This window comes from Haliotis rubra, unplaced genomic scaffold, assembly GCF_003918875.1.
Source record: "Haliotis rubra isolate DU_JTF1 unplaced genomic scaffold, ASM391887v1 Scf11, whole genome shotgun sequence".
Classification (NCBI taxonomy): Eukaryota; Metazoa; Mollusca; class Gastropoda; order Lepetellida; family Haliotidae; genus Haliotis; species Haliotis rubra.
In genome coordinates this window covers 4722577-4735652 of record NW_025765003.1, presented here as the reverse complement: position 1 = coordinate 4735652, position 13076 = coordinate 4722577, and the positions used below count along the sequence as shown (strand labels likewise).

Sequence of the window (13076 nt, the reverse complement as noted above, 5' to 3'; positions counted from 1 at the left end):
GTGGGGAACGGTTTTCCAGCTTGACAGCTGTTCCCTATATTGACCAAATCATAAGACACCCACGTTGTACCACATTTTGGACGTTACAGAAATCACATCTTCCAGCAAGACAACGCTCGTGCCCACACTGCCAGAGCAACATTGGACTTCCCAATACAACATGACATCCAAACCCTACAATGGTCTGCACTCAGTCTGGACTTAAGTCCAATAGAACACATTTGGCGCGAGATTCAAAGAAGACTGAATGACCTCCAACCAAGGCCGACAACTGCGGCTGGACTCGATCAGGCATTTCGAAGAGAATGGACCCAAGTGCCTATGGTCTTCATCAACCGGCTAATTCATTCGATGTAGAGACGATGCAACGCCGTCATCGAACCCTTGTCTTCGGCGTGACGAGCGAACGCTTTAACCACTAGGCTACCCCCACTGTTTCCCCTTTATTTAAGCAGCATGCTCAGGGAAACAGGCCGGACATCCTCACATATAACATTCATGTCAGCTGAGGACATTTAAGGTTAGATGTGGGAATCTCTAGGCTATGGGCTCCGACTATACTCCCTTCAATGCTGAGTTGTTGTTTTTATGCATTCGAGAATTTCTGCTGTCGTTGGCAAAACTGAAACAACTCAATATGGCAAAGAAGTATATCGATGAACTGATGTCATTCAATACTTATCAAATTGCCACTTTACACTGATTTACCCACCTGAGCTACAAATACGAAGAGACCAGGCACACAGCATCACCTGCTTTATCACTGGTAGGGAACTTTGTCACAGTGAGAGTGGAGTCTTTGTGATTTTTGCGACGGAAACTTTGCGATATGTCACAGAGTCTTTGTGATTTTAGCATCAGCAAGGGAAGTGTAAGGTACGGTAAATGGCCTGTATGCCTACAAAATGAATATTACAAGAGATTTGAATGCACATTTACTTACATTAGGTTTCCATCAGTAAGAAGTAAATATTATGATGTTCAGAAAGCGACTGATAATCATGTAAAACCATTATTTGTGACGAAATTAATACTTTTTGATAAATAATCGGTATATTGTGACAAATGACCCCATAAAAGTGTAAAATCAATACAATGTGTTCCGATTAGTGTTTATCCCCTTTTATCATAAAGCATGTGCTGTTTTATCAGTGACAATAAGCGTACATATCAATTTCCATTCATTGGTCTTATATCACAGAAAGTTTGTGATTACGAAATTGATGTAACGGAAAATTCACTCATTGCTCACAGCATTAGGTCTGCTTCCACAGTGGGGCTTTTTCCCTGAAAGTGCCATTAAAGACAATTCTGAACACAGCTGGCTGGAGCAGTGATTGTGTTTGGCAAATTCTACAACAAACTGGTGTTAGATGGACAATATAGTGAATCCATTCTTAGTTATAGCTCTTAGATAGCAATTGTAGTGAACCTGTAGCTACACTTGAAGATGTTTTTTGTTTGTGTAGTAAAGCAAAGGATGTAAAACCCTTGTTTGAGAGACATTTCACCTGATATCTGAACACATGTATGAGTATGTTGTTCTTTATTGTTTTCATGGTAACAATCCTGTTTCATTTGAAATGATTTTGAAGCAATTTCAATACAGTTGTACTAGTTAAGAAATTTAAGATTGTAACCAGGTGGGTTTTGTTTCTGTTTATGGTTATGGTTGTATCAGAAATAGGATTTTTTTCTCTAAAACTCTCAGGTGATTCCGATAGTACGGAATAGGGAGGTGGAATTTAAAGAGTAAACGAGACTTACTTGTAAGGTGATGTTTGATCTAAATTCCACTGACCTATGAAGTACTGAGGGATTACGTGCCCACCTCACCCAATCCGAGAGGCTTAATTCTGTAAAAAGCCCTATTTCTGCGTTGATAATAATGGTAATCCCTCAGTACTTCAAAGGTCTGTGGAATTTAGATCAAACTTCACCTTACAGGTAAGTCTTGTTTAATCTTTAAATTCTTATATACAAATTGTAAGAGTGCACCGTACTACCAGTATAACACTCATATTGCATAACCCTTTGAAGAACACCAGGTGTCATCAGTTTGAATGGATGTTACCAAACATTGCCTGATTACTTCTGTAACAACCCTTAGAGAACAGAACAAACAGTAGCCATGTTTCTGAATACCAACCTCACTTCACAAACTGTGCAACTGAGTGTAAGATCTTTTTTGGTAACCCCTTGTCAACAGGATTAAATCATAACATCGTCTGAATGTAATGCCTCAGTCTTATATCAGGTGTCCAGTTTAAACCAACGAAAGAGCGGTTCTGACACTATGTTATACTTTGTGAAGTAGTGAGACATTCAGTCACCTGAGGTATATAATGAGGATAAGGATAGTTTTACCGGCAGAAATATACTGAAAATATATTTTCCACTGATAAAAGGTAGTCATGACACTGTATACACTATATACACTGTAATGAAGCAAACCTACACTTTTCATCTAGCTCTGATTTGAGACCCATGTATAAAGTAAAGACTAGCCTCCACAATATGTAAAAACGCTAAAACCAAACAAGTATTGTATGACAAGATAGATCTGTTCATCTGTCCATTAATCAACTTCAGAAGGTGCATTATCTGTGTAGTAGTTGGGGACATCTCGATCAGTTGTAGAATTATTTGGATACTATGCCCACAACACACAAAGATATATCCTGATATTCACTCTCACATTAGTACGAATGTTATCAATTGACCATAAATCCAAGCTCAATCAGGCATCAGCTGAAACCTGTTACATAATAAAGTTCTGGCTGCACATCTGGATTCTTCTTGGAACTTGCACAAGCGCACTTACGTGGTCAAAGAAACTGTGAGTGTGTATGGTTTTACACAGCTTTTATCAATATTCAAGCAATATCATGGTGGGGCACACCAGAAATGTTCTTAACACACTGTACCTGTGGGGAATCGAACCCTGGGCCTTCCGCGTGACAAACCAACACATTAACCACCAGGCTACCCATCCTCGATAATCTCCAGGGTATACGTTATGATCACTCTCCACTAAACCCTGGATGCATCCACGGCTTGGCCTGATGATTTTATTACCTCCCTTTGCTGGCTCCGCATTCTCACAGTAGCCAATCAGCTAATCCGCTGTTACATCTGAGCTTGCCAGTGTCAACAAAGATCGCAGTCGCAAAGGTTTGTTCGCAGTGCCATTCAGATTTTTGAGGAAATAATACAGACAAATTGACAGATCTGAAAGAACTCCTTCTACCTCTTTCAGAGTACCTCTCCATCAATTGTGTTGCCGGGTTTAAAGGGTTAGATAATTTAAGATGCGAAGGTGAGTTGTGATTGGTTCGCTCAACTTGCCAGCGTAGACACCTGATTGGATAACAAGCAAGCCAAGGGAGGTAATAAAATCATCAGGCCAAGCCGTGGATGCATCCAGGGTATAGTGGAGAGTGATCGTGAAGGCGATTGAAGGACTCACCATATATACCATTATCATGGTATAACAGAGTTTGGGTATATCATAACTGCAGTATCAAAGAATCAGGTATAGCACTGTAATAGTATTAAGTGAGTGTTGAGTTTAGTTTTACGCCCCACTCAGTAATATTCCAGCGAGCTTGACCACCCAATCCTGATAGTCGCCTCTTACGACAAGCATGGGTTACTGAAGATCAATATTCTAACTCGGACCTTCACGGGTGCAATAGTATTAAGGAATTATGGTATAAAATGAGCTCAGCATTAAAGAATAATGCTATATATCATAACCATGGTGGGAAGCAATCTTCACTTCTTGTAGGGGTAATGAGAGCAAAACATATGACTTCATAACCTGCAAATTGGACGGTACAGTTGGGGAAGATATAATTAAAATGAGAATGCCACAATACACAAAATGTATTCTAGATATCACAAGACCTTGTATGATTCGATTTGTATTGATAACAGATCATGAACATATTAAATGCTGATGGACTTGGCCCTTCTGTGGATACATCCACTTCAGGAAGTGTCCTGTATGTTAATATCCACGTTGTCGCAATAGGACAGTAGAAAGGGTCAGTTCATTGTTCAAACACGTGACTGTCATGAGATCTCCTGCAAGAAGAATTCTGTTTTGTCCATATCAGTTGTGACGGACTTGACGACACAGTTCAGTGGCCCCACTTCCTTGTTCAATACACTGTCAACATCACAACCCTGAAAGCAGAGAGAAGATAACTGAACTTTTCACTGAAGATTTCTTCTTTTTCTGTAATTAATATTTGATTTATTTAAACTAAAAATGCCAAAAATCTGCAAATAGCAAAAGACACCCCTTTGGTATCTGTTTAGTTTAGTTTTGTTTAAAGATATTGAATGGTTTTCGAGTTCATACTTCCATTTCAACCTACCGGGTAAGTAAGTCTGAATTGTTTCTATAGAAACAGGAAACTATCAGATTCTGAAAAATTCATAAAAATCAAACTGCACCAGTCCCTGGTTAATACATTTACCAGGTTTGGAGGAAAAACTTTCATGGTTTTCAAGTTGTGCTCCAGGAATGAAATCCATTAGCCCCTCCCTTTGAAACCAAGACCAAATTGTTTCCATGGAAATCAAGAAAAATAAATAAAAAGCCCAAATTCCAGAAATAGCAAAAGTCACCACTTCAGGATCTGTTTGATATATCTGTCAAGTTTTGTTGATAGATATTGAGCGTTATTTGAGTTAAGCTCTGGAAACGAAATGATTACAGACGGACAACATATCCATGCATTATGTGTTGGGGGATAAAAGGATAAACAGACAACTTTAAGAACACCAAGAAAAGTTACTAAATTAGATTCAGGAGCTCTTGTTATACATATTAATACTATAACTAAGATTACCATTAGAGGGATGGATATTACTTGCATATGACACTAACATAGACACTCACATTCTGTACTAACTCATAAAAAAAGTTGTATAGTGACAGTGAACCTAAATTTAAGTCAACAAGAATTATACATAGTAGTCTTTGGTTTGGGCCTTCTTGAGAAAACATATCCCTCCAGAGAAAGTATTGTACTGACTGACTGACTTAGTTTGGTTTTATGCCGCTTTTAGCAATATTCCAGCAACATCATGGCGGGGGACACCAGAAATGGGCTTCACGCATTGTACCCATGTGGGGATTCGAACCCGGGTCTTCGGCATGACAAGCCAACGCTTTAACCATTAGGCTACCCCACCAACCCAGAAAGTATTGTACAGTACATGTGGTGGCACAGGTTTCCAGTCCTGTTCCTACCTCATCTGTTTGTTCCTCTGCTGGAAGAAGCTTTTCTATGGTGGTCTGTTGCAGCTGAAATATAGAAACATCCACATCATCACATAGCAAACAAATAGTGAGACTTTTATTGTTTCAATTTATAGATTTGTATGACCAGAGCAAAAAGCCACCATCATGAAATATTATGAAAATACTCATAACTAGAGATCCCCGATCGGGTCACATTACATCTTGAGAAAGGATGTTTCTGAGTTGTTGGGAATCTGTGTACAAGAGGTCGTAACCTGTGCTTATGGTTGAGTGTGAGTATGGTTTTACGCTGCTTTTAGCAATATTTCAGCAATGTCGAGGCAGGGGACATGAGAAATGGTCTTCACACACAAGAGGGGGAATCAAACCCATCTTTAGTGTTACGAGCAAAAGCATTCACAACTGGGCTATCCTAGCGCCCCGGTTATCCTACGAGGAACACATGGTTATGATTTGGTGATTTGGCAGATTCAAAGTTGTCGTAGATGTAGATTCTGAATTCATGCTTTTGATCACTGAATTACCTGGTGGTGGTGGTGGAATTGGGTTTAACGTCGTGATTGAGAATATTTCGCTCATATGACGACGTGCATGCGTGTGTATGTATATGTGTGGCTGCTTGTACTAGCCCAGACTTAAGCTGGTTTTATAGTGCTAGCCCACTGAGATACCATGCCGCAGTGAAGAATGAATACCCCATTTAGACACATTATACTAACTCCGAGCTGACCAGTCCTTGTTGTACCCACTAATGCCGAGCGCCAGGCAGGCACCAACAAGTACCATATTTTAACGTCTTTTGGTATGACGCAGTTGGGGATCGAACCCCGCTACCTTCCGCACTCCAGGCAGACGCTCTAACTACTACACCATGGAGGCGGTCGAATTACCTGGTTGTGACTGGACTACTTACAGGTCACTATGATAGAGCTGGGATACTGCTGCCTACATTCATTTGTGGTTCATTCCAATAATCATGCAACCCCCCAAAACCATTCAAAAGCATCAAACATACATACATCTACTTTGATGACAGATCCTTTGAAACTGCTGGAATGTAAGTACACCTCCAACTTCATTCTTATGACAGGGGAGGTAACTTGTTTGTGACAGCTCACACACTTAGATGCCCTGCAATAATCACATAAACATATTGATAAAAACATTGATCTTTACTGTTACATTCTAAAACTTTATGAAAACCTTTGCATACTATAATGTTAATATGTGTTTTCAAATTTGTGGTCATATTCTGTTTTCGAGTACTGTAATTTTCAAATATTAAAGGGTTATTCTGGTGAATAGAGACAGCAGGTTTTTGAGCAAAAACAGCAAAAAATAACATATAAAAGTAAACATGTTAAACAACACTTGCTTCTCCCACGTTAGATATACATAAAGATATATTTGAACATAAAAATAAAACAAAACAACATATTTATCTACAAAACAAATCCAACATGCTGATGCAATCTAGACGTGCCAAATCATTCTAGACTTGAGTGGGATTCTACTTTATGTATACTCTAGGGTCTGGGAGACTGACTTCCTGTGCCAGTCTAGACGTGCCAAATCATTCTAGATTTGAGTGGGATTCTACTTAATGTATTCTCTAGGGTCTGGGAGACAGACATCCTTTTTTCAATCTAGACTTGCAAAATTATTTGACTTGAGTAGAACTCCTATTTGATGTATTCTCTAGGGTCTGGGACACAGACTAACAGTATGGTTGCCCTAGCTACCTATTGTGCATCATAAAGAGGGTTGATACAAGTGACTCACGCTGGTCTCTCACGGTCTTGCACAAGCCGGTCACTGCCACACCCATCACATTCCTCCCAGGTGTAGGCTGCATCCTCATCAACACTGCCTACTGTACCTACAAGTACAGAAACACCATCTTCCAAGTCGCATGGATCACACACACATTATCTATCATGCAATCACACTTCAAGATTTGTCGCAGATTGCTAACTAGGTGCCTTTGATTACACAATGCCATTTATAGGTGCCTTTGGCTGGCAAATTGGGAAGAATACCATGATGTTGTCCAAAATTGGATGTTTTGATTGTAAATTCTGAGAAATTTCAATTGGGAATTTTTACTGTCATTTGCAGCAGCCTTGGGGATGAATATAAATCTCTAGGTCTAGATAAATCCCTACCCTTGGTTACAAGCACAAAGACAGCAACCATCTTCTTTTACATAGATGATGTACAGTTTCAACTAGAATATTTAAATGCATTCATGCAACTAGTGCACATTTTATTGTGAATCATGGCGACTTACTACTACAGAGGCACTGAGATTTGAAAACCTGCTCCCTAGTAAAAAGATTGTCCCATACAATTGTTTACAATATCTATCTTCTTAAAATCAGATGGTCCACTGCAAAATGGGCTGGTTGTCTGTTATATAGAACAAACTAATTCACAGATGGGGTACTGTATATTTAGTCTGTTTCTATATATGTAGTATCTAATTTAATGCTTCAGAAAATTTCATGGGGCACTGCTATTTAGTAAATATACCTAGTACAGAAACCAAGACATAGGCATAACACTGTTAATTCTCTTAAGGGACACTGTTAGTTAGGCTAACTGCCTTGCACAGAAACCACACTGCCAGTTATTTCTGGAAGAGACACTGTTAGTGAGTCCACCTACCTTGTACAGAAACAAGGCTCCATGGCCTAACAGTGCCGGTTATTTCTGGAAGGGACACTGTCAGTGAGTCCACCTACCTTGTACAGAAACAAGGCTCCATGGCCTAACACTGCCAGTTATTTCTGGAAGGGACACTGTCAGTGAGTCCACCTACCTTGTACAGAAACAAGGCTCCATGGCCTAACACTGCCAGTTATTTCTGGAAGGGACACTGTCAGTGAGTCCACCTACCTTGTACAGAAACAAGGCTCCATGGCCTAACACTGCCAGTTATTTCTGGAAGGGACACTGTCAGTGAGTCCACCTACCTTGTACAGAAACAAGGCTCCATGGCCTAACACTGCCAGTTATTTCTGGAAGGGACACTGTCAGTGAGTCCACCTACCTTGTACAGAAACAAGGCTCCATGGCCTAACACTGCCAGTTATTTCTGGAAGGGACACTGTCAGTGAGTCCACCTACCTTGTACAGAAACAAGGCTCCATGGCCTAACACTGCCAGTTATTTCTGGAAGGGACACTGTCAGTGAGTCCACCTACCTTGTACAGAAACAAGGCTCCATGGCCTAACACTGCCAGTTATTTCTGGAAGGGACACTGTCAGTGAGTCCACCTACCTTGTACAGAAACAAGGCTCCATGGCCTAACACTGCCAGTTATTTCTGGAAGGGACACTGTCAGTGAGTCCAGCTGGCTGTGTGTCTTTCTCATCGAGCTGTTTTCAATATGGACAGGCGCTTCCTCCATAATATGAGTGTAAGCATCACAGTGAAAACTACCTGAAACGAGTGTTGTCATTATAATTCATGTTAGAATGTACAAATCATGGAAAAAGAATTAATTTATTAATTCATGCATCAAAGTTGACTCATGTTGATCCTCTTGGCTGATTGTGTGTCACAGAACCCCATCATCTCAGATTGTTGATCTTGTGGCCAGGCCCCAATTTCTCGAAACAAACTTAAGTCTGAGTTTTGACTTAAGTAAGAGTTTTTACTCAAATTTGAGAAAAAGCAGGAAAATGCATTTCCCAGAATGAACTGAAATCGATATTACACTCAAATATAGTAGACAATTTGAGTTGGGTAGATAGGCTACTTAAGTTGTTTGGGCTTTTTATTTTAAAAAATGCAGTTGAGTTAAAAAATCAGCTGTTTCAAATTGTCAAACTCAGTTTGAAATTAGAGTCAAAACTTAAGTTTGTTTCGAGAAATCGGGGCCTGGTCTAGTCCTCGTTATTTGAAGGATTTTGTGCTCAAGCTGAAAAATTGATGACTATGAAACTTTAACATTTTCATTTCTCACCTTGTCATTCAACACCTGACCAGATAGCAACTGGGCCCTGTGCCTTCCCTAGATAAAGCTTGGTGTTGATTATGAGGTTCTTGAGATATCTCGCTGACAAGGGTAAAACGTTAAAGTCCCTTGTGACCTTGAAATTAAAGTCAAGGTCACCAAACCTGACTGGGACCTTTCTTATACTGTGATGAACCTAGGTACCAAATATGAAAAGAACCTAGTCAACGTTTCTTAAGATATTCCAATTCGTACGTACGGATGAACGGAGCCTAATACTATAATCCCCCACTTCGCGCTAAACGCCCGGCAGGGGATAATAACATCTAAGCCTTACTCACCATTGGAGACACAGGTATCGGTGAAGACAGCTATGTGCCCTGCTAATACTGGGATGTGACAGTCCTGTGACAAGGTGACCAATGAGTAGGAAGATGGGAGACTGCTGTCTGTCACATACCAGTTTTCATGTACGTTTGGTCTGGACGTATCCTGAAATGTAACAGCCATGTTAAGGAACTCAATCAAAATGTATCATTCCATCCCTGCTCCCTCTTTTAAATGCAGTGAGATTTTAGCCTACCTCCGACTGTCTCTTGTGAAGGACTCTGGCAACAAATGACACTCTCTTGTCCAAGGCCATCTGTCGGAAACAGCAAGTGAGAGAGAGAGTGAGTCAGTGATTATCAGAGGTACAGATAAGCTGCGTATCTGCTTAAATTACGCAAATATTTATGTGAAAACTCAATTCCTATTAAGTTTATTGCGTACAAGTACGCCTGAATGTAAATACTCAATAAATTTGATCTTACATGTGTACACACAAAAATGTCAAATCTTAGCTTGTGTACCGGTGGATAAATAAAATAACTGAGGTATACCGAGAGGTTCTATTTCAGCACATGAACTTGGCAACTTGCAGTCTTTCATATTGTTTCTCATTTTACAGATCAATATAAATAACAAATAACGTAAACCAACATTTAAATTTTATTATATTTTTACAGTTTTATTATATGTTTACAAAATACCCAACTGAGTTTGAGTAAGGATACCCAATTGAGATGAACACAAGCGAGTACATAACTCAATGACCCAAAAACTTATCTGTAGCTCTGGATTATTGTTTAATGCTTCATCAGCAATTTTGCAGTTAGTCACGGTGAGAAACAACGTCGTGAGCGTCTATTTTGACATGTACAGTCAACTACAGTTATAGTAAACTCAAAGACACTCATTTTTTTAGACACTCATGTTACATGCATTTCAACTACAATTTACAACACGAGGTCGGGACAAAAAAATCCAAGTTCATTATTCCTGTCTATTCCTTTTAGGCAGGTTTATCCAAACATGTTACTGTAAGACACATGCATTCATGGGGTTTTCTTTAATGATAATTATCAGCTGTTAACTATAGAAATCTCATCGTATAACAAGTTGCTGATTGGAAATTCAACTCCAAGAATAATGGTCTTGAAAAAGGACACCAAGCATGGCTAATTATTCTGACATTACAATAAACATCCCACAGGTGAAGACGTATTATCCCGAAATAAGAATCCCAAGTTCCTGACCTGCCGTGCTCCAGCCAGTGTTTGGTAGTGTGGTTCTGTGTAGCTGGGGGCTGTCTGTGGGGTCACAGTGACAGACAGAGGGCAGTCCTCGGATGGGGACAGGATGTAGCAGAAGCCAGGGCAAGTCACGTGTCTCATCTGAGGAATGATGCCACATCAGTTACCAGAACATCTCATAAATACAATCATAACAAGTGTTTACCACTAATATGGCAACCCCGCCACTCAAGAAGAACGAAATATTTATAACATATTTACTACTTTATATTTTTTGGTCACATACAAGATGCCTGAAATGACTGGTGTCTGCAAAACCACCCATTGTAGGCTGTCGACATAATTGAAGACATTGGGTGCAATGTTTTATGAGATATGTTTTTAAGAAATGTTTATGAGGAATGTTTTTACATTTGAAAAGTGGTCAAAGTGTCGTGGTGACCTTGAAAATAAGGTCAATGTGACCAAAATTGACTGGTGTCACCAAATTTTAAGACATTGGATACAACAGTTCATGAGATATCGCGTTAACAAGAATTGGGACGTACGTACAGATGCTGCTGAATACATAGTCCCCCGTTCTGTGTTGCGGCAGGGGACAATGAGTGAAAGAGTTAGGTTAAATGCCTTTTTGAACAATGGTGAAACATATAAACCTGGGTATGGTGTTGAAAAACCCAGAAACTTAATGAGAGCAAACTGAGATTCAAACTCAATCATAAGTTCTTCATGTGCCTTAGGGATGAGTGAGTGAGTGAGTGAGTGAGTGAGTGAGTGAGTGAGTGAGTGAGTGAGTGAGTGAGTGAGTGAGTGAGTGAGTGAGTGAGTGAGTGAGTGAGTGAGTGAGTGAGTGAGTGAGTGAGTTTTATGCTGCTTTCAGCAACATTCCAGCAGTATCAATGCCGGGGCACACCAGAAATGGGCTTCACACATTGTACTCATGTAGGGAATCGAACCCGGGTCTTCGGCGTGACTGACTGAGTTTGGTTTTACGCAGCATTTAGCAATATTACAGCAACATCACTGCGGGGGACACCAGAAAAGGGCTTCACACATTGTACTCATGTAGGGAATCGAACCCGGGTCTTCGGCGTGACTGAGTTTGGTTTTACGCCGCATTTAGCAATATTACAGCAACATCACTGCGAGGGACACCAGAAAAGGGCTTCACACAATGTACCCATGTGGGGATTCGAACCCGGGTCTTCGGCGTGACAAGCAAACGCTTGTACCACTACGCTAACCCTCCACCCCTCCTAAGGGATGGAACTCAGGTGAATCTCAGGTGACCTGATAAAAATTATCAACCTTTTTACACCATGCATGCATTAGGTTTGGCCAGTTCAATTGCTTCTTTCAGTCTAACCAATAACTCTCTACCAGGAAGTGGTAAGAGAGACATGTAGTAAATACTCACAGTGCTGCTTGCTTGTTCTTCCTCCTGACTTTCCTGGCTGGAGACGGACGCTCTGTGACCTGACCATGCACCCTCCAGCACACTGAACAATGCCACATTCCTGCAACACTCACCAAGGTATATTAATGTTAAATCTGAATCCAAATACATGTATGTTGACAATAAAATCATTATGCATGCTTAAGTCATGATATCAACAATTTAATAACAATAGTGTCACCTCTCTTTGATGGATCTGGTGACAACTTTCAGCCCAGAGAAACAACACATGTGACCCTCGGCTAGAGTCACCTCATCCTGAGCAGAGTTATCTCCCATCTCTACGACAGCCATTGTGCCATGACTATCTTCCACTAACAAGGAATATCTGAAACAATGACAAAAGATATGCAAGTCTCCGATATCAACCACTGTTGTAAAACACAAGGATAAGTATTGTGCGGACAAATTATCATTAGCTTGGATTTCAAACCATGATCATCAAATTCTGGTGAAAAAGAGGGGCACAACCCTTGCTCCCTCCGACACTGCAGAAGGAAGGACTCGCGGGACTAACCTCCGACGTCTTACCTGGCTGCTGATGAGACAAACACCCTCTGTATGACAGCACGGAAGGTGAGGCCATGGCCAGGCCCCGTCCTCTGAATGCTCTCTAACAGAGAGTCACACACTGGAACAACCGGCAGCCGTGAGCTCGTCACCGTCTGGAGGAGACCAGACTGGGTGGCAGGATGACCTGTGTTCTGTGTGCTGCTCACATCAGCCTGTCAAACATGGACAGTTACAAATACATAGGTAATCAGAGAAACTACGGCGTATTTCAAATGGTGTCAGCAATTTATCTG

The 13076-nt window shown here is 40.6% G+C and overlaps 1 protein-coding gene across 3 annotated transcripts in view; it reads right to left on the bottom strand.

The window, feature by feature from the left end:
- Positions 1 to 3913: 3913 nt before the first annotated feature.
- Positions 3914 to 13076, bottom strand: part of LOC124285287 (DNA repair-scaffolding protein-like) — a 34498-nt gene continuing 25335 nt past the window's right edge. For 2 of the 3 annotated variants that reach the window (XM_046721496.1, XM_046721487.1), the window contains exons 9-19: positions 12802 to 12995; positions 12452 to 12598; positions 12232 to 12331; positions 10818 to 10955; positions 9824 to 9883; positions 9582 to 9732; positions 8562 to 8723; positions 7061 to 7157; positions 6298 to 6409; positions 5267 to 5320; positions 3914 to 4191 (exon numbers count right to left, since the gene is read on the bottom strand). In XM_046721496.1, coding sequence (XP_046577452.1) covers positions 4078 to 4191; positions 5267 to 5320; positions 6298 to 6409; positions 7061 to 7157; positions 8562 to 8723; positions 9582 to 9732; positions 9824 to 9883; positions 10818 to 10955; positions 12232 to 12331; positions 12452 to 12598; positions 12802 to 12995 — 1329 coding nt within the window. In that variant the 3' untranslated portion in view covers positions 3914 to 4077. Of the gene's footprint in view, positions 4192 to 5266; positions 5321 to 6297; positions 6410 to 7060; positions 7158 to 8561; positions 8724 to 9581; positions 9733 to 9823; positions 9884 to 10817; positions 10956 to 12231; positions 12332 to 12451; positions 12599 to 12801; positions 12996 to 13076 lie in introns of those variants that run through there. The other variant, XR_006900783.1, reaches the window with a different exon arrangement.